Here is a 22,726-nt window from a genome sequence, read left to right as displayed (position 1 = left end):
GAGAGGGTGAAGGCTTGTGTGCCATACATAGGCCATTCCAGTTCCTAAATCCTTGTTGAATTGAAAAAAATCAAAAGCCAAAGATCAGTCATGAATCTTTAGTTGACCTATCACTGTTCAGTCATCCCAGAAGATTCAACTAAATAATTTCTTAACTCCAGTGACAGCTATAATGAGTCCTTATTCTAAATGATTACAGATGTGATACAGAGTTGTATATCTCACTATATGTATACTAGAATGAAATCCTACAGTGGAAAGTAAACTCTGTAAAGGACATTGCATAATTTTGTTCACTCTTATATCCTTAGGGCTTAGACCACAATAGTATCTGGTGCCCAGTAGGTACTTAATACTGGGCACCAGCATCTGTGAAATGAATGAATGATAGAATGAATGAAAAGATCACTGCACATGGAAATCAACCAAGGTTGGTTGGTTTAAATCCTGGCTCTACCACTCACTAGACTTGTGACTTGGACAAGGAAAATTATTTAATCTCTCTAAGCATCAGGTTTATCATCTGAAAAGTGGCCTAACACCTACCTAGCAGGATTGTGAGAGGGCAATAGGATAACATGAAAAATGGTCTGGTAGAGGGCTTCAAGCACAAATATATGCTCAGTAAATGTTAGCTGAGTCTCATTTAAATCTAATAGTTTCCCTAAAAAAACCACTAGCAAACAGAAATAAAAAAAAATTTCTTCTACCATAATTAAACCAATGTCCATGCAAATTAGTTTAGGAATAATTTCTCAGAATATTAATGATACTTAAAGTTAAGCAGGGATCAAAGACAAGCTTAGATCTTCCAGAACCTTGAGGATTACAAAACAAGCTGCCCATGGATACAAACACAAGAAAACATAAGGTTGTTCCAATTTCACTAGACATGAATCTGAGGCGGCCATAGCCTTTAGGATGATTGCACGTACCTGTATGTCTTTAGGTGGTATTTTCTATCTCTTATCATGTGAGGAGCTCGAGAAAGAATGGCATTTCGTAAAATTTTTCCAGCCCTGAGGATCTTCTCTGAAGGGACCTGGATTTTAATGAGGTGAAAGAAGAGGAAGAAGAAGGAGATTTTATAGAAGGAAAACAAATCAGATGAATACTTAAATCACTTTCTGACTCTGGCTTGAAAAATACAACTCATTCACGCATTTACATTGTTCACTTGTCTGAAATGTCACTGTTTCATTTAAGAACTGAAACACACTGAATATTTATTGTGTCTAGAAAATGTATCCGAAGTTTCTTGACGTGATGCTCTGACATACTGACCACCTCCAATGGTTACTTAAGAAGCTAGCTCTGATGGCTCATCAACCCACCTACATCCCATTACCTTGGTAATGGTGTTAGCAGGACGAAGAGGAACGTGAGGTTCAATGAGAGGTGTCTGAAAAATAAAATGTTAAGGCAAAAGAAAATTAAACTAAAAGTTCGCTAAAGAAAATTATGGGTTGGGGGGATAATAAGAAACATCCATTTTTATAAAACTCAAAATAGAATTAAAAAAAGAAGGGATAAAATCTGCCTGAAGAACTTGAATGCAGAGGCATTCAAAGGGCAAAATTAGACCTTCAATTTGCCAAAATTTAAATATAAATTATTAAAAATGAAAAAAAAAACAGGAATGATTAGATGTTTGCAGGCTTAATGAAAAGGGAATCAATATCTACTCAAAGCATAACAAACATCAGAGCAGAAGAAAGAGCAAAACAAGATAAACATGTATGGAGATTAAAATGACCCATCTCAGGGGATAGGGATAAAGCATTGATTTAGAATGAAAATGAGCGATTTCATCCTCTGTCGTGTAGTTAAGATTCTTTTTCTGCAATCTGTATTTTTGGAAAAAAGCTTTAATTGCTAAATGATAACTTCTTGGTGGTTTTATGTACTCAAGTTCCTAGAACCCACTGGGACAGCTAGTGTACTATCTCTTTCATTTGCAAAGTGGTGTATAGCTTTGGGGATTCCGTGACTGTCAGTGCAGCTCTAGGATCTGTATGAGGCCCCCTCCATTATCCACGTTCTTTAGATGAAGCTGCTGAATTGGGATCCCAGGAAAATGCCTTGGTACACAGCTACACAGGTAGGTCCATTGGTCCTAGCAACGCCCCCTCCCTCTAGTTCTCTGTAAGATCTGTCAATGGCATTTCCAAATGGACGAGAAAGATATGAGTGGTCAAACATGGTGGTAAAACCATCAATACAACATGGTTTATGCCACTTCCAGAAGGTAGGAGATGACGATGCATTTAATTATGAGATTGTATAGGCAGAATCATGCCCCCCCCCCCCACCCAGATGTCCATATCCTTATCTCCAGAACCTGTGGCTATATTAGATTACACAACAAAAGGGACTCTGTAGATGTTAAGTTAAGACTCAAATTAGGGAGGTTATCTTGGTGTTTCCTAGTAGGTCTAGTGCGCTCATATGGGCTCTTAAAAGATAGAAGGGAGAGGCAAAAGCATTCTAACCAGAGAGACAGCAGCATGAGTCAGACTTGGCCTGATTTTGATGGGTTTGCTGATATAAGGGGCCAAGAGCTAAGGAAGGAAGGTAGCCTCTAGAAGATGGAAAAGATGAAGCAATATATGGACCTTCAGAAGCAAATGGCTGCCAACACCTTTATTTTTAACCGAGTGGGATCCATTTCAGACTTCTAACCTACGCACTGTAGAATTAATTAACTTGTGTTGTTTTAAGCCACTAAGCTTGTGGTAATTTGTTACAGCAGTAAAACAAAACAAAACAAAACAAGACCTAATGTAGACATTATTACACTTAATACTAAAAATCCTACTTTTTGCAAATTCAAGCCATTACACTCAAAATGAATTGGTAGATTTTCCCTCTCATCCTAATTAAAAAATAGAATCAATGGAGGAAGTAAAAGTCAATATTAATTTAAAATAATTTACGTACCAAAAAACAAATATACATGTATAAATATATGCCTTTCTTTTTATTGACGGCAAATTTCAGATGAGTTACGACTTTTATATGATTATAGAATTAAGGAAATGGTATAGAATACAAGTTGTAAGAGAAGGACAGACGAGATGCAGATTTACTTTGAATGACTGAAATCCCACTGGCTTACTTAAACATTTCCATCACCTCCCTGACATCAAGGAGACTTTTATTTTCTCCTCTTGAAATCACTAGAGCACAGGTGTCAAGCAATATTACAGTATTTTAGCAGCATACTGTTTACAACCACCATAGACCAAGGAATGTCAGTCTGGGCCAATACAGTAGGAGCTTTAAACAGAGACTGTCTTTGCCCAGAAATAGCCCACATTCCCTTAGGGCAGACCTTCAGATGGGAGAGCAGGCGTGCCCTGTGTTTGTACTACTTCCTCAAAGAAGATAGAGTTGTGTGATCCCAAGTCACCTGAAAAAAAATGTTCAAAAGCTCCAGACCAGCATGCACCAGGGCCCTGGAAATGTGTGCAGTTAAAACATGCTGATTATTTCTGAGTTGTGAGTTCCCAGTAGTCCTGTATCCCACTTCCTTATGTTACACAGCTTGGTTTATATGTCTAGGACTACTCCTGGTTATGCATGTAAATTGTAGAAGCTTCTGGTTATTCTTGAAGATAATAGAAACACATTTCTTCTTCCTGTCTTCAAAGAAAGAGGTGCCGGTGTATGTGGTCTACAGTAGATGGATGTGGGATTAGCTTCTGAGGCAACCTTTGCTTTCCTAGGAAAAAGTTCACCTTCTTTTGCAGTAGTATTTGAGATCCTGGCTGGGCGAGAGGTCAAGAAGATGCCCAGGCTTGAGAATTACTGGTGAATATTTATTCTTTGGTAGGTACAATCAAACATTATTTGAAGACTGAATCTTTTCATTTGTTTCTACAGAGATGGCTGTATTTGAACAAAATGCCAAAAGTGGTCCTTAGGTCTGTTAATTTGGATAGTTCCCTTTTTGGTTCCTTGGAGTCCTCAAAAGAAAGTATTACGAAAGCAAGGGAAGCATCAGACTTCAAAAGAATTGTTCCTTTGATTTGCAACTTCTAAAGAGGTAAAATGTACGCAAGGTTGCCATTCAGCCTGATAATCCTAGTACTGGTTCCAGGACCCAGAGACTGTTTAATCTGTTGAAAGGCAGCGTTTTCAGAACCTTTTCCTGGCTCAAAGATTGTAGGTTTAGGGGTAACACAATGAATGGATGCTTTGAGAATGGGACAGTCCTTTTATTTAAATAAAACCTCCAAGGAACCCATGCAGGGTGAAAACAGGGAAAGTTTTATTTTGGGGGAATAAAAATTTGTCTTTGAAAGGAACACTATGTCCAGTTAGGCGAGAATCCATGCTCTATGCCTAGCAGCCAGAGGTGGTGAGACAGAGGGTATCCACGACAGGCAGTCCAGGTCCCTGAGAAACAAAATAAGTCAGTGGCCACTGCCTGTTCAGGGATCCCTCCATTATGAGCATGGCTTTATTGCTTTTGGATCTGCTTATTTCCTTTTTTGGTTTCCCTTGGCTTTCACGTAAAGTTCCTTTTTAAGAATTTCACCTTAGCTGTGCTTTAGAGAAACGAGGAAAGGAGTTTCATTTTACAAACGATTAGGTTAAATAAAAGAGGGAAAGAAGCAGCATGGTGATATTACTGAGAATCAAAACAAGAAAAGAAGCCCTGAAGGCAAGACCAAGCATTTCCTATGTCAGGCCTTTTACACGTTTGTCCACACGTGAACTGTTATCTATGCTATCTCATTTTTTATGGAGAACATTAGGGCCAGACACACATAGGGATCGAACTCACTCAGCTAATATCTGGAAGAGCTCAGGGTTGAATCCAAGTCTATCCCAGTCCAGTGTCTATATGGGAGGTACAATGACCCCCTCCCACCTGCACTTCTCTCTGAAAGACATCTTTGCTCACCCTTTGGGAAAGATAATGTTCTGCTTGATTCAAATCCATCAAAAAAAAAAGTGCATCTAAGGCCTTCTAAGTTATTAGGTATCAGACTTGACCTTATGAGTTTTCAGCAATAAGTATTCACAGTGATCCACTGTGAATTAATGCATCATGCTTAGTTTGAATTAACTTTTTAAAAAAGCATGTTTGTGACAATAAAACATTTGGTATTAAGGAGCTATCCTACTAAGGCTAAGACAAATGTATCAAGGACACAGGTAGCAGCCAAAGGGTAAGCAGGACAATGAAACCACTCAGGATTTACCACAAAGGGAATTTAATGCTGGGAATTGGCTTTATGGATGGTGGAGGAGCTGTGAAGGCAAACAGGTGTCTGAGAAACCAAAACCAGATGTCAGCAAAGAAGGAAGCCCTCAGTGGAAGGCTAGAGGGACCAGAGCCTGAGTTGGGCATCCTGGTGGAAGCTGGAACTGTGGAGGCCTCTATATCCTAGCAGTAGAGCCCCGGTGCCAAGAGTGGGGCAAGAACCCTCCTGCCTTCAATCTCCGTCTAGCCAGAACCCAGAGAAATGAGGCAAAGAATTTCATTTATAAATGATTAGGTTACACAGAAGAGGGAGAGAAGAGAAGCATGGTGGTATTAGTGAGATGATCAAAGAGGGAAAACCAGCCCTAAAAGCAAAACTGTGGCCAGAGGAGCCTGGGAAATGCTGTCTGCAAAAGTTGTCCTCCTTGTGATGCACAGCTGAGTGCAGGACGGGTGAGAAATGCTTGAAGGACAAGCAGACCCAGGACCTGCACGGCAGGGTAGTAGTGGTGACCACGGATCGGTGACAGGGCTGCCGCATCTCCCAGGCTCTCTTCCTGTTGGACCACAAGGAAGGAAGGTGGACAGTGAGCTAGCAGGGTGAGCCTTCATTAATGCCTCCTTGGTCTGTTTTCTAGGGCTGCCCGAAGTTTTGTCCTATAGCCAGAAAACACACATCACAAACAAGCTCCAAGGAACGGACCCCTCTCTGATGAAATTGCATATATTTCAACACATCAATCATGTGTTGAGGATAAAAATTTTTCTTCCCCACCTGGGCATGAAAGAATCCAAATTGGTCTGTGAAAATATGATCCTAAAAAGCTAGGCAGAGAGAACAGATAAAGGCAGAGGTATTCAGCTTTCTCTCTGCTTTTCTTGGCTTTCTCCACCAAAGACTTCCCTCAGGATTGACCGTAATTGGTTTTTGTTTGTTTCTGGAGAGGGGATGCATTCTACTGCTTTTTATTATATTTATATTACTACTGAAAAGGAGAAACAGTAAGGGAAAATATTCCTTTTGGCACCAGAGCCAATTCAGAAATACTAATCAGGTGATGAAAAATAGGAATTTAGCCTCCATTACAAAATGCACAATAACTCCCCAGTAGATTATAATGAGGTATAAGGCACAGTAATAGGTCTTGAGAAAAACCATATTCAGGCCCTTTTGAAAGGGGGTAATTCATTTTACTCGAGTGTTTGCTCACAGAAGCCTTTTGCAAGGCACAACATTTTAAGCCAAGAGATAAGCATAACAAGCTAGATTGGGACACAAAGCTGACAGCAGAACTCTGGCAACTGAGTGCAATAAAAAGTCACGTAAGTCTACATCCAATTTAATGCAAGTATTTACGGGTGTGTTGTGTGCAAAGCAACATGCTAGGCTAAAGTAGTGGCTCATAAAGTACCTGGTCTGAATGAGCTCTCGATCTTAATGGGAAGCAAAACTTCTGTGGGTTATAAAAAATGAGGGAGGCAATATGAGTCAATGAATCAAAACAACAATATTCTGGATTTTAAATTCCCCTTTTCAATTTCTAGTGAGGAAATCTCTAGGAGCTGGGGGAAATAATATTCAATTTTTTAGTGAAAATGATATACTCTTAGGAGTTACATTCCTTGGCATTTTGGAATAATACAACTAAGGCCTCTTGCAAACGTATGTCTCATTCTTATAATAATTATCATCTATGTCAGCACTCTTTGGCTGACTAGACGAAATTAAAGAAAGGGGAAGTCAGACTTATAAACAGATTTCACCACTCTGAAATAACTATGTAAGTTTTTCCACTTGTTAAATAATGAAAGAACCATCTATTGACCTCTTTGGCTTCCATATGTAGGCCATTAAAAAAAAAAGTCTTTCTTAAAGTTCTTAGTTCAAAATTGGGTTATAGATTTCCAATTTCAGCTTCTACATGTAAAAAGATTGAAAGTTGCTACTCCTGTCCCTACAACAAGAAAAAGCTAAACAAAGTGAAAATGACTTTTGTTGGGCCCACCAGAGAATGGAGATCACAGGGCAAACTGCTGCCCCCAAGTCCAGAGAGACAAGGCAACCCAGGATCACATTTGCGATCAGCCCACCTGGAACAGAAGCCACAGACTGGTAGGAATCTTCAAATGATGTTCAGTGAAAGGAGAAAGGCTTAGGCTGATGTGGCTTGAAGGCCATGGCAGCCTGCTTACGTAAGCAAACCAAAATCTAAGCCTATACATGTTTCAAGGTTACAAGATTGAAACCTAAGCACAAGCAATCAAACTGCCAACTAGGTCTGAAACTAGAGTGAGTCCATAATCTCCCTACTTTGCTTTTACCATTTTATATAAAAGTATCTCCCTGAGATCCTGTCAGTGGACTGCTCTTGACCACTTTTAGTTTGGTACTGCCAGATTCAAATCAATTTTTGCTCAAAAAATTTCTTTAATATTTCTCAGTTTGTTTTCAGAGTGGTAATTTTGATGAATTGCTGGGGTGCCTTAAGAGTGAGAAACTCCTGGGGGAGGCAATCTTAGGTGGGCCCCTACACTTTTATGGGTTTTACCTTCTGGCACTCAACCAGGTTCTCGTGATGAAGAGCCAAGAAAGATCTAGTGGTTCTGGCAGAAGGAAAGAGAGTGCACTGTGAAATATACCCAGAGCATTCTCCATGACAAAGGCATACTCTCCAGGGAGAAGACTTTCCTAGAGTCTTACCTCACCTGGGGGAAGGACATTTTTCTGACTCTAGCCCCTTCTAGTCTTCCTCTCTCACCTAAGGAGGAAAAAGAAGCTATGAAACAGCTCTGAGGGGCACAGTGCAGGGACACAGACCCACTAAATGACTGAGGCTTAATGAAGACATTACAGGGCATTCCCCTTCCCCCACAGGCCCCCAACATACCAGTATAAAAACAGTGGATCACAGCCAAAAGAGTTAAAACGTGCAGACTCTATCTAAGGAGGGTGTTCTTGGGGAAGCCCAACACAACAGAGATGAAAACGGGACACTAGAGGAATTTGAAGACTTGGCATCTATAGCTACAACAAACATTAAACAATGTCCAGCTTCTAGCTAGATTAACATAAAACCTTAAAACCTCACGTTAACGACCTATTGATCCCAGTTCCTATTACCCAGTATATCACATCTGGCTTTCAACCAAACCTTACAAGGCATACTAAACGCAAGGAAAAAGAGTCTGAAGAGACAAGGTAAGCATCAGAGCCAGACTCAAATATGACTGAGGTTTTAGAATTGTCAAAGGGAAAATTTAAATTAACTATGATTAATCCATTAACAATGAAACTGTATTTCATTAATAATACTAATAAAAAGTAGACAATATGTGATAATAGATTGGGTAATGTAAACAGAAAGATAGAAACTCTATGAAAGAAATGTCTTCCTTCTTTCCCTCATTGACCAGCACAGAGAAGGCAGAGGAGAAAGGGGAAGATGTGGAAGAAAGCAGACCACACATCTCTACCCACCAGTCACATTTCTTCAGAGACTAGATGTTGACAAAAGCTAGAAGGTTCTCTTTTTAAAGATTTTATTTATTTATTTATTCATGAGAGATGCAGAGACAGAGAGAGGCGGAGAGAGATACAGGCAGAGAGAGAAGCAAGCTCCCCTCAGGGAGCCTGATGTGGGACTTGATCCTGGACTCTGGGATCACGTCCTGAGCTGAAGGCAGACACTCAACCGCTGAGCCACCCAGGCTTCTCAAAAGCTAGAAGTTTTAAAGATGAATCTGGTAGAGGTGCCTAGGTGGCTCAGTGGTTGAGCGTCTTTGGCTCAGGTCATGATCCTGGGTTCCTGGGATCTTTGATACAATGGAGGCAAGACAATCTTTTCAAGAAATGGTGCCGGAACAACTGGACATCCACATGCAAAACAAACAAACAAACAAACAAACAAACAAACAAAAATGTGGATACAGACTTTACCTCCTGCACAAAAAGTAACTTAAAATATATTACAGGTCTAAATGAAAAATGCAAAACTACAAACTTCCCAGAAGATAACACGGGAAATATCTAGGCAACCTTGGGTATGGTGATGACTTGTTGGATACAACACCAAAGGCACAATAATAAAAAAAATAATTGGTAAGCCAGATTTCATTAAAATTAAAAATTTCCACCCTATGAAAGACAATGTTGAGAATGAGAAGACAAGCCACAGGCTGGGAGAAAATATTTGCAAAAGACATATCTGATAAAGGACTATAATCTAAAATATACAAAAAAACTCTTAAAACTGAACAGTAAGAAAATAAACAACCTGATTTAAACATGTACTGAAGACTTTAACAGAAACCTCACCAAAGAAGATACACAGATAGCAAATAGGATTCAGAAAAGATGTTCCTCATAATATGTCATCAGGGAAATGCAAATTAAAACAACAGTGAGATACCACTACATATCTATCAGAATGGACAAAATCCAGAACACTGACAACACCAAATGACAGCAAGGATGTGGAGCAACCAGAACTCTCATTCTCTGCTGGTGGGAATGCAAAATGGTATAGCCACTTTGAAAGACACTTCGAAAGTTTGGCATTTTCTTACAAAACTAAACATACTCTGATGTGATCTAGCAATCATGCTCTGTGGTAATTACCCAAAGGAATTGAAAGCTTATGTCCACACATAAAAAAGGTGAAATAAGCCATATGAAAAAGCTGTATGACATATTACTCCAACTATACAACATCCTGGAAAAGGCAAAACCTTGGAGACTATATTAAAAATATCAGGGGATTCTGACTCTCCCAGTTGATAGAGCATGCAACTTTGATCTCAGGGTTTTAAGTTCAAGCCCCACAATGGGCATAAAGATTAATTTTAAAAAATCAGTAGTTGTCAGGGATTAGGAGGAGGGATGATAGGCAAGCATGGAGGATTTTCAGGGCAGTGAAAATACTTTTATGATACCATGATGATGGATATATGTCTATATACATATGGGTTCAAACCCATTAGAATGTACAACACCAAGAGGGAACCATAATATATGCTATGGAGTTTGGGTGATTATGATGTATCAATGCTGGTTCATCAGTTATAACAAATGTATCACTCTGGTGGGGAACACTGATAGTGGGGGAAGTTATGTATGTATAGAGGCAGAGGGTATATGGTAAATCTCTGTGCCTTTTCCTCAATTTTTCTGTGAACTTTAAACTGCTCTAAAAAATGAGTTCTTAATATAAAAAATGGACATGACTAATCCATAACTAAAATAAAATTTTTGGTGGTCAAATAAACAAAAGAATTTATGGATTAAGAATGAGATTTTTTATGGTTGCCAAGTACCAGTAAGAAAGAAAATATTCCACTCAGTAGTTAAGAGTGGTTATTAGGGGATGTCTGGGTGGATCTGTGGTTAAGCGTCTGCCTTCAGCTCGGGTCATGATCCCGGGGTCCTGGGATTGAGCCCCGGATTGGGCTTGGAGTGCCTGCTTCTCCCTCTCCCTTGGCTGCTCACCTTGCTTGTGCTCTTTCACTGTCTAAAATAAATAGATAAAATCTTAAAAAAAAAAAAGAAAAGAGTGCTTATTGGAGAGAGGAGATTAATTCATGTGTGTATTTCACTGAGTTGAGACTCCTCAGTCCAACCAAATCAACATGCATATTCATGTTTTTAAAGTGGCTTTTCAATTATAGAAGTGAAGTCTATAGTTTAGCCTCTGGTTGTAGTTTAAAGATCAGAAGAGACATCAAGTGTACTGAAGGCTGCTTGGTGAGTTCATGAAACTGGAACGAAGAAGAGCCTCTAGGAAAAGGTTGCCCAGATGTTTGTGTTAACTGGTCTGGGAGTACTGTGCTCTAGCAGGTACTAGCAAATGGTTCGAGTTTCTCTCCAGCATATCCTAATGCAATGCGGCGAGATTACATGTTTTTAGAATGATTCTGTCAAGCCTTAATCTACAATAAAGATTGTTTCTAATTTCTTCTAGTAGTGGGAGAGAACCTCAATTAGCTACTAATCTTTCTTTTCACATATAGGATGTTCAGAGTGTTTGCTTTCTACGAGGTGTGTCTACAAGTCTATTAGATACCCTTAAGCCAGGTATTTGAAGGCAAAAAATGAAATGCTAACTTTCTGAAGAGGAATCCATATTTATTAGTTAAAATTGTTGTCTTTGAGATCATACAGAAAGTGGTTCATTTTTTCCTTATGAATTGACCTGATTAGGCCCAGATTTTCTTATAGTGATAATATACCATATTACTAGTAAATCTTCATTTACTTAGAGTAATAGGAGTAATAGGAGCTAAGAGATGCAAAATAAGTCAACCATAATATTCCACAGAGGTCACTGTCCATTGTGGCATGTTTACCCTCACAACTGTGATTTTCATGACAATATAAACCTATGGATTATTATACTTCCTTTTCCTCCTCTTTCTACAAATTTAAGCCTTGTTTATTGTTTGCCCTCTCTTACAAGAAATTCTGTCAATAAAGTGAGAATTAGGCACTGCCTATCTACCTATTCCAAATTTGGGAATAGAATGTTGAGCACTTTTGGGAAACCAAATGAATGTTAAGATTTAGGGGCATGGTTTAATTCTCGAAAATTTATGGGATTAATGCTCATTAATAAAAGATCTTGAACACCCTGACATTTCCTTTTACATCCTCAAATTTAAATCTGGGCATGGAAGTTAACATTTATTTAACAGTTTATTTTTTATTTCTTTTTTAAAAAAGATTTTATTTATTTATTCATGAGAGACACAGAGAGACGCAGAGGGACACAGGCAGAGAGAGAAGCAGGCTCCATGCAAGGAGCCCAATGTGGAACCTGATCCCAGGACTCCAGGATCACGTGCTGGGCCGAAAGGAGGAGGTCAACCACTGAGTCACCCAGGCATCCCATATTTAACAGTTTAAAATAGAATGAATGTAGGGGTGCCTGCATAACTCAGTTGATTAAGTGTCCAACTTTCTATTTTGGTTCAGGTCATGCATGACCTCAGGGTTGTGAGTTCGAGTTCTGTGTTGAATCCCCTTGAGATTTTCTTTTTCCCTCTCCCTCTCCCCCTCCTCCTCTTAATAAAAATAGAATGAATATAGAAACACTATGATTAAAACTCTACTTTCCCTGAAGCCAGGGGGTCAGAATCTTGCTGGGTACAATTCAAAAGCAGGATAAAAGTTTGCATAACACATTTTAGAAAAATCTCGTGTTGAAGATGCTCAATTAATTAATGCATACAAGCCAATATAAATATATATTCTGCCCCCTACTCCTTTTCTACACAAATGGTGTGTACATTGGCCTGACACTGCTTTTTTTCACTTAAATGTGTCTTCAAGATCTTTTCATATCAGAACATAAAAAAGCTTACTTCATCCTTGTTTTGGTGTTCCTGCATGCATTTTTGGGTATGCCAATGCATGTATATGATAGATAATTTATTTAATAATCGTTTATTGGTAGACACATAGCAGTATTAACCTGAATCTACTGTATACATAATGAAGGATAAAGCACACAAGAAATTATGCGATATCGAAATTTATCATCCCTGTGTCCTTGAAAACTCAGAATTCTCACTGTGGAAGAAAAGAGATATATTAGGCTTCAAAACAATGACCAAACCAATAACAATGAACATCTTGGGTTTTGAAATCAAGTCTTCTTGGAAGAAATGGCTGATTCCAGGGACAAGGAATGTATAAGATGAGCCTGGCATATCTTGTCATCCTTTGCCCATCCTATAGTATACGGCTATCTACCCCCCCCCCCCCCCCATATCTGGAACTCTTTATCCCTCTTCCTATAGCACTTACCACACTTGACATTTTATATACTTGTTTCTTATCTGTCTTCTCCACTGAAACGTTAGCTTCATAAGGACAAGAACTTGGTTTTGTTCACTGTTCTATCCCCCAGCTCTTGGCAGCTACACAACAAATATTTATTGAATGAATGGAAGAATTTCTTCATTGATTCATTCTTTCTAGCAGATTTCGTTTGTAGGCGAGTGAAGAGAAAACTGTGAGAGACGGTAAGGGGTAATTTATGTTCAGGTGTGGAGTTTGTGAGGAGTTGGTAAGGGGTAACTTATGTATTCAGGTATACGAAGGAGTTTTGAGGAGAAAATGACTGGTTGCTTCCTTTGCCACTGTGGCGTGAAGAAGTGGGTTCAATGACTTGCAACTAGTAGAAACTTCCTGATAGAGAGGACTATTAAGTTATGTCTCTCTTCCCCTGCCTTTAGTTTTTTCAATGAGCTGGGTTTTGTGTCTGATAAAATGAATAAATCAGTGCTTCTCAAATTTTAGTATCTGTATGAATCACATAGGGGTCTTATTAAAATATAGACAAACTCCATTGGTCTGGGGTGTGGGTCTCAGTAAAATACAGACTTTAATTCCATTGGTCTGGGGTGTGACCTGAAATTCTCCATTTCTGCCAAATGATGTTGATGCTGCTGGACTGCGAACCATACTTAGAGCATTAGATGACTACCAGTAGCACCCTTTGAATCATTATGTCATAATCCCTTACAAAATGTGAGTGTTTCCTGAAGATTGGGTCTAGTTGATGAAATCATAAGATCGTTACCCTAACAACATTTATATTATCCAAGTAAATCACTATGTTTTCTAGTTAAAGGAATAATTTCCAAACCACTTTTATTTATTTTTTTTAAATACTCAAGGGCCTTTCAGGAAAATTAAATGCTTACAATTTATTAAGGAAAATGCGTTTGGTCTCTAGGGGTGTTTGAATAATATACTTAAGATTCACAAATAACACACTTTAAAATTTCTAAATTACAAATAACTCATCTCAACCAAATTCATTACATAAACACTTAATAAGGTTTCCAAGCATAGGTGTAACACAACATAATCCTTATATCATCCTCCTCAGGGAGTAAGGTGAAAAGTAATCGCATTCAATATTTATGAAATTAGTATTTGAAAATGAAGGAGTGTTTACAATGTGAATCTAAATATCAATGGCAATTTGCTGTGTATGTCAGTCTCTGTCCTTATTCTGGATGGTTGAGGAAGAAAAGGAATTTATTATAAGATAATAAAAAATTCATAGTATCTCTGGAAGAGCCAAGAGACAAGCTGAGATGACCCAGCCAGGAACCAGGCCCAAATCACACTGCAGGTTCCCCTGGCCCAGTCTCATGGCCTCTGTCATGGGGCATCACTGAGACTCACCACCTGTACATGTTGGATCCCAGAAACTCTGCTACTGTTCACCCTAAGACCCAGACTTTCCCTCTACCCTCATCAAAAGAAATGGATTCTGTAAAGACTGGCAGAGTTTGGGTCACATGCTTGAACTTTAATTTGTGGTACCGAACTTCTAAAAACTGAACTCTGATAAACCCCAAAGTTTGCATTCCCTCTCCAACGAAAACAGAAACAAAAACAAACAAAAAACCCAGGGAGAAATATCCACTCATCTGGGTTGTTAAAACCCAAATGTAGAGAAGAGATTTATACGTATAAATGTGTATTTATACAATATATAAACAAAATTACATCTGCCTATCTATCCTGAAAAAAAGGCAAAATTCCCATCTCTTAAAAACTTGGAAGTATTTTCAAACAATAACTTTCACAAACCCATTAAGTATAAATTAATCCTTAAAATTATGTAACACAATAACAAGCTTAAAATAACATATAATGAATTACCATGTTATGTAATTCCATTCTGAATAAAAACATGTAAATATCCATTTATTCCATGGATATTTGAAAATGTCCTCTGTACTGTGCTAAGGTGATTCATTAGAATCCAAATGGAATTATTCTGGTAAATTATGCTAAGTTTGGTTATAATGCTAGGTTTAGATTACAAAATGTTTTAAAAGAAAAGGGATTGGCCCAATTAGAGACACCCTCTGATACAATCTGAGAAGGTACAGAAAGCACTTAAAAAAAATCAGCCCACTACAGGTGATTTTTCTTTCTTTGTGAAGATTTATAATCAATGTATTAGATGAAACAATTTTAAAATCTAGGGAGATTAGGAATTGGGTAAAAGTGTTCCTGAATTTCTTGATTTTGAGGAAATCTATGGAATCCGTTTCCTACAGACATCAATTGTGTCCTGAGTTGACCTCTGGGCCCCTTTGCATTTCCTGACTCTCCATTACTGGAAATATCTCACTGCTTATGCCACAGTTATGTACATAGCTGTTTCTGAAAGTACAATATGAGTTCCTTAAAGTAAAAAATTGTGTCCTTGTTATCTTGGAATCCCTCTGGTGCTTTGTTCATAGAGATTATTCATTACATATTTATTTGATTAATATGTGGAGAAATCTCTGCAGAGCTTTCACCTGGCTGTGGTATGAAAAGAATGGAAATAGTTTTTCTTCTTTTCATTTCTCAAATTCCAGTTTTGTGCTTCAAGGTTAGTTTTAGACAAGGAAAGACTAAATTTATTGGCTGCTGGCAATCAATTTATGGATCATTTTCCTTTTGCTTCTTCCCTCCTGGGAATAACATTTCTCTTCGGTTCAAAATCTAACGTAAGGTGTTTCAGGTTGGAAGGGACAAACATTAATTTCAAGTTGCCCTTTAGATCAAGGAAGTTCTAGAAAGCAGTTTGTCCTAGAAATAGGAAGATAGGCATTGTTGTCTGTATTAAAACTAATAAATATTAATATGGGACAAATTAATCAATTAAGACAAAAATGTCTAACAGGAAAACACAAATATGTTCTCCTGGTTTTTAAATGCATGCTTTGCAAAAATGCCCCAAGGCACTATTTTAATAGCATTAGTTACTCCCAGTTGGGAAAGGAAAAAAAATTACCATAAAAAAAAGAGTTCTTTGTCCTATACTTTCAATTGAAAATCATGTTCTGAATTGACTTTTTATAGTCTTGTGCATGTAGGTGTATCTGTCTGTATTGATTGGAAATTTTAAGATTTCTTTTTCTGTCTCAAGCAATCCAGTAGGCTAAAGCTATAATAAGCACAATGTTAGTACCCATACAGGACAGGAACATAGAAATGATTTTGATAACCTTTGAAGGCACAGCAACCTGATAGGAGCAGTCCATGTGATTTATGTCATGCAAAATTCCTGGAAGAGCAAATACCTGTTAACGTTTTCAGGAAACCTTTTGAACCTTCTAGAAAGCTCATCAAAACAAAAATTCATCAAAGTTCTAAAAAGCATGTAACATAAATATGAAAACAAGGCAGGAAAGCATACATACTACACTAAGGTACCAGTTCATTTCACAGCTGACTTATAAACCAGGTTCCTAAACACAGTCTTCTTTCTTTTTCTCTTTTAATCATCAAGTTGCACTAGTGTGGATGATGGTGTCAATAAGACATGCCAACTGTGTATCTTAAAAGGCCAAAGAAATAAGTAGTGCAATATATGAAACTTTTAACATTTCATTACTCTCATATTTTTCTTCTTTTCCCTTTCTGTATTTTTCTAATTTTCTGGAGTGTGCATAAGAAGAAGAAACCCAAATTTTAAAGCCTTACTATTACTGGAGAAATAATAAGCTTACGGAGGCTTAATCATACTTTAGAAACCTGGCATTTCTACCTCAGGGTCGGCAGCTTTTTAGTCAAAGTAATTTGAAAGGCTTTAGAAATACTTGAAACATCTGCAAGTACAATGAGAAGGAATCAAATGTTATTGTGTTCTTTTATTGACTAGAAACTTAAACTGTGGACACATTTTTTATTTTTTTGGAAGTAAGAGGAAGATTATAGCTCCCCCTCTGGACATATTTTCACAGCATCTCCTGGAAGGTGCAATGTTCGGGTGCACATAGCAAAGCTACTATAGCCCACGATTAAAGCTTTCGGCCAGACTGTGGTTAATTATTATAAACGATTTTGTGATTAATGGGCTGTTTTTCGAGAAAACACCACGTATCTCATTCTCATCTGCTTCTAGTACATGAGGCTCTGGATTCTGGAAGGGTTGTCTGCAGTCATGCAACACAACAGCCCAAATGTAGGAATGCAGTCACGACTTGCTGTAGGGGGGTGGCAGGCCTGCTCTGGGAGCCCACCTGAGACAGTAAGAGAGGACTCCACTGCTTACCTGTATTCTTGTCTCAACCTCTACCTGGCATTGGAAACACTACAAATTTCTGCTTGGTGCAGCTTAAAATGAAAGAAATGGTAGGCTGCATTGTAGAGATTTATTTATTTTAGAGAGAGAGAGAAAGAGAGAGAGGAGTTGGGAGGGGCCGAGGGAGGGGGAGAGAGAGAATCTCAAGCAAGCTCCCCGAAGCACATGGAGCCGATGGGGTCTCAATCTCACAACCCTGAGATCATGACTTGAGCGGAAATCCAGAGTCTGATGCTTAACTGACTGAGCCGCCCAGGCACCCCAGTAGGCTGCATTTTAAAGTAAATCTCTTTTCCGAGCAAAGACTGAGCTTTTAATGTGTCTTACCACTTAAATCTAAAAGAACTTTTGAGACTGAAAGTTTGATTCTTTTTACACAGTGGGGTTCCCTCCAGAATGCAGAGGAGGGTGTAGCACCAGGAAAGGGAAGGAAGGAAGGAAGGGGACAGCCTCAGCTGTTCACATGTTTTGGCTAGAAGGGATGGAAACACTCTCCATGCGACTTAATCTTGTACTAAGTTATCTTATTTTAAAACTTCATTAAGTCAAATGCCCTAGATGGTTCACTGTAAGTAACTGATCTGTTATTAGTCGGTAATATCATTGCTTTTCCTTACTTGGATAGCCACTTTGAGAATTACTTCTAATTATCATTAGGAGTTTAAACCTCTGTGATCTTACAGTAATTTTTTTAAAAAGATTTTATTTATTCATGACAGACATACACAGAGAGGCAGAGACATAGGCAGAGGGAGAAGCAGGCTCCCTACGGAGAGCCTCATGTGGGACTTGATTCTAAGACCCTGGGATCATGCCCTGAGCTGAATGCTGACACTCAAACACCAAGCCACCCAGGTGCCCTCTTACAGTATTTTTAAAGCTGGAGCCCATGGGAATCTTTATGAAGGTATAGAGCAGAGAAAACTCTGAGACAGTTCATATGAAAGCTGTTGTCAGGATATAAATGTAATCACAAACTGGGGTGAAAGGCAACATAGTGAAAGTGATTTTCTCCTCTGATTTGGGGTTGTAGGGTAAGGGAAGCTGTTCCATTTCTTTTTTTTTTTTTTCTTATCTGTTTAGGACCCTCCAGAATAGGAGTATAGAAAAGAAGAGAAAGAAGGAAAGTTTGGGGATTCATCCTATAAGAGACTATTCCAATCACAGGGGAAGATAAGAATAAATATGAATTTAATGCTATGTGCTAAATGCTTCACATGAATTATCCTTTTTTTGGGGGGGGGCAAGGTCATATGGTAATAGTAAGTTTATTTCTTTTTAAAGTTTTTACCTATCTCCCCACTAGCCTCCCCTCTGGTAACCATCAGGTTGTTCTCTATAGTTAAGAGTCTGTTTCTTGGTTTGCCCCCTGCTTCTTTCCCTCTCTTTGCTCATTTGTTTTGTTTCTTAAATTCCACATATGAGTGAAATCATGTCGTGTTGTCTTTCTCTGACTGGCTTATGAAAATCTTGCCAATTGCGAAAACATGGATGGAGCTACAGAGTATATTATGCTAAGTAAAATAAGTCAGTCACATGAATTATCTTATGGGATATTCACAATGACCCTCTGAAGAAGGTACTCTTACCATTACCATTTCACAGATAGTGAAGCTGAGGCTAAGGATCATATGCCTGGCAGCTGGCAACTCTGGCACATGATCCCTCTGTTAAGCCATTACCCTATACTGTCTTCTGCGGAAAATGCCCTTGCCCATCTTCCCTGTGAAGTATGGTGATTTTTAAAAAGAGCCAGTCTTGATCATGTCACTTTCCCATTTAAAACACTTCAATTGGGGCAGTCCTGGTGGCAGTGGTTTAGTGCCGCTTTCAGCCCGGGGCCTGATCCTGGAAACTTGGGATCGAGTCCCACGTCAGGCTCCCTGCATGGAGCCTGCTTCTCCCTCTGCCTGTCTCTCTCTCTCTCTCTCTCTCTCTCTATGTCTCTCATGAATAAATAAATAAAATCTTTTAAAAATAAATAAATAAAACACTTCAGTGGCTCCCTACTTTTTCTAACAAATCTAGACTTCTTAATGCTATTTAAGAGCCTCATCATACTTTTGCCTCTTGCCTACCTTTCCAGCCTCCTCTCCACCATTTTCCCCCTTGCTCCAATTGCTCAGAATGTTTTCCAATCCCTTAAAAACACCAAACTCTTCTATTTTGGAGGTTTTGCTCAATCTGTCCCCTCTGCCTTTAACATGCATTCTTCCTTTTTCCTGACTTCCTCACCCTTCAATCTCAGCAATATATGCCAGGTCTTCTATTAGGTGCTTCTAGAACTTTTAGCTAGTCCTACAGGTGACCATTGAGTCCTTGAAATGCGACTCGTCTGACTTCGGATATGAGTGTGAAACACTTGAAGTCTGAAGACTAGGTACAAAAAAATTGTAAAATATATTACTAATACTATTTTATATTGGTTGCATATTGAAAATGAATTATTTCAGATATCTTGGGTTAAAGAAAATATATTATCAAAACTAATTTCATCTGTTTATTTTTACTTTTTAAAATGTGGCTGCCAGAAAAGTTTTATTTTTTTTAAAGATTTATTTATTTATGATAGACAGAGAGAGAGAGAGAGAGGCAGAGACACAGGAGGAGGGAGAAGCAGGCTCCATGTAGGGAGCCCGATGCGGGACTCGATCATGCCCTGGGCCAAAGGCAGGTGCTAAACCGCTGAGCCACCCAGGGATCCCCCAGAAAAGTTTTAAATTACCTATGTGACTAGCATTATACTTCTATTGGACAGTGCTGCTTTAGGGTATTTTGCATTTCCTTTTAGTTGTAGTAACTTGTTTACTTTCTGATTCTTTTTTTACCAGAGGGAGGGCCATCTCTGTTTTATTCTCCAGTGCTGAAAATAGAAACTGGCAAAGCATGCTGAAATTGAACTGCTGACATAAGGCAGGCTAATAAAAAGTAGGGATCCGTGGGGAAAAGGAGAGCAGAAAAAATATTATCTCCTTTAGAATATGATATGTGAATGTGGCCCTTGAATCTTGATATTAGAAAGGAAGAAAGGAGATAGTACTGATGAATTTGGGCTAAGAAAATTTAAAAATATATTACCAGAAATATAAAGGAGGCAAATCAACTTTATCTTGTTTATAATCAAAAGAATGTAATATTTGTTGAGTGTATGCTATGTGCCAGGTATTGTGCTGTGTGAATTTTATATGCATGTTTTCATTTAATCCTCATGAAAGCTTAGGAGAGAGGTCCTGTTGTTATCAACCCATTCTTTAGATGATGAGCCTGAGTCGTAGAGAGCGGAAGTAATTTGCTCAAGGCCACATAATTAGGAAGTGGCAGAGCCAGCATCTGAACCCAAAGCAGTCTGGCTCCGGACTCCTTGTTGGTTTACTCCTGCGGTATAGAGCCAAAAGCCCAGCTTCCATACAAATATAAGGAGAATCTCTGCCCCTAAACACATGCTCTACCTTAACTCCCTTAAACATTTACTTTTCACAAGTCTTAATAATTATTATAACTGAAAAAGCATTTTATCAAGTGTTAGTTTTCTGTCAGACATGGCAATAAGAACTTTCCATGGCTTACTTTATTTACTTTTCTCAATAATTTTCATGAGGAGGGTATTTTTCTTTTCTCTTTCAAAAATAATAAAACTAAAGAATAGAGAAATTAGAAACAACCAAAATATCCCACACTATATAAATGGTTAAAAATAAGTGATGATACATCAGAATTAGGGGATATTTTGCAGCCATTCTATATATATTATACTTACCACCAAATAATGTCATGGAAGAGTTAAAATATATGGTAAAAATAATTACACTAAAAACCTAACAGCAGAAATGCCCTTTCTCACCACTCCTATTCAATATCATACTGGATGTCCTAGATAGTGCAATAAGACAAGAAAAATAAACAAATGCTATTCAGTGATCAAAGAAATGCTCAAACCATGCAAAAATATGGAATCTTAAATGTATATTGCTAAGTGAAAGATGCCAGTCTGAAAAGGCTGCTTACTATATCATGCCATTTATTTGACTTTCTGAACAGGGTAAAATTATAGAGAGAATAAACAAATTAATGATAGCTAGGGCTTCAGGTATGGACAGATGGACAAGTGAAGCACAGGAAATTTTTTAGGGCAGTGAAACTATTCTGTATGATACTGCAAAGGTGGGTACATGACACTATGCATTTGTGAAAGCCCATAGGACTTTATAGCACAAGGAGTAAAACCATATATAGAGAGTAAAAAAAAAAATCATTAGGAAGTTAGGAATCCCAGGATAGAATGCAGACTGTGCCAAAAAGAATTTGATTATCCTACAAAAGTATGAAATAACCTCACTGAAGGGAGCGGGGCAAGGGAGGTGGGGAAGGTCCTGACTTAAATAATTAAAAAAAGAGTGGATTATGTAAGACTAAAGGCAAAACACCCTGTACGTGAGCACTCTATTCTAGCTGATACAGAATGTTTCTCATGGGGTAAAGGTAGTAATCAGGCTGAAACCACAATACATGTATAGTGGAATTAGACAAATGGATGGTAGATAGTATGAGTCAGATTTCTCTCTTGGAGTGGGAAATTAAAGATAAGCAAGGAGAAAAGGCTGGACTGCCCCATGTGCTAATGGATTGGAATTAGAGAAGTGAGTGTGAATTCATAAGTAATTAGATATAGATATATACACAAATATTTATAAATATGTCTTTATGCACAGGTTAATATACCACATCTATTTCCTTACTGTCTCAGCTGAAAGAGCAATGATATCTCAGTAGCAACAAGCACACCCACCACCCAGATCTTGGTTTCTAATACCATTCTTCAATGAAAGGAATCAAGAATCTTTGGTGATGGCGATTACTATGATGAGGAAGGAAATACACAAGCATCTAGTTATGTCAGAAAGTAAGGGTCTAAAAAGCATAAAACAAAATAAAATTCCATCATGGGAGTATGTCAAAGAAACTCAGGAGCCAACCAAAAAAATCTCTTAATGGCCAAAACTGAAACAATTTGAGAAATGAAATAAATATGGTAGTAATGGATTATAACCCAAAGTATAAAACAGATATTCATGAGTCCACACTGATATAAATGATTGATTGACTGACTTAATTAATGTGAGAGGAGAAACAAATCTTCCATGCAGAACAATTCCAAATAATTTATGTAGGTATTCACTATCAAGGAGGTAGGGCCTAACTCATTATACTAGACTGTGGGCTGTGCATGGTGTCTTCCATCCAAAGAGTTCAGTGTGGAAAGGGGGGTGTAGGGAGAGTGACTTTACAGTGGAGAAAGTTGGAAAATACCACTTTAACCAGGCATCAAAGTCGATGGTAAATCAAATTGATAGTATGTATTCTTAATATGATGTGATGAAAATGGACTATACCTCTGTGGTCTGTCCCCCAAAAT

The 22,726-nt window shown here is 38.2% G+C and overlaps 1 protein-coding gene across 12 annotated transcripts in view; it reads right to left on the bottom strand.

Annotated features, from left to right (window-relative positions):
• Nucleotides 1-22,726, bottom strand: part of RAPGEF4 (Rap guanine nucleotide exchange factor 4) — a 282,834-nt gene that overhangs the window by 83,238 nt on the left and 176,870 nt on the right. For 10 of the 12 annotated variants that reach the window (XM_038584850.1, XM_038584852.1, XM_038584859.1 and 7 more), the window contains 2 exons: nt 1,349-1,402; nt 936-1,042 (listed from right to left, as the gene is read on the bottom strand). In XM_038584850.1, coding sequence (XP_038440778.1) covers nt 936-1,042; nt 1,349-1,402 — 161 coding nt within the window. The remainder of the gene's footprint in view (nt 1-935; nt 1,043-1,348; nt 1,403-22,726) is intronic. The other 2 variants (XM_038584851.1, XM_038584861.1) reach the window with 1 other exon arrangement.

The sequence above is a fragment of the Canis lupus genome, chromosome 36 (genome assembly GCF_011100685.1).
Source record: "Canis lupus familiaris isolate Mischka breed German Shepherd chromosome 36, alternate assembly UU_Cfam_GSD_1.0, whole genome shotgun sequence".
Lineage (NCBI taxonomy): Eukaryota > Metazoa > Chordata > Mammalia > Carnivora > Canidae > Canis > Canis lupus.
This window is presented reverse-complemented; position numbering and strand designations above follow the sequence as displayed.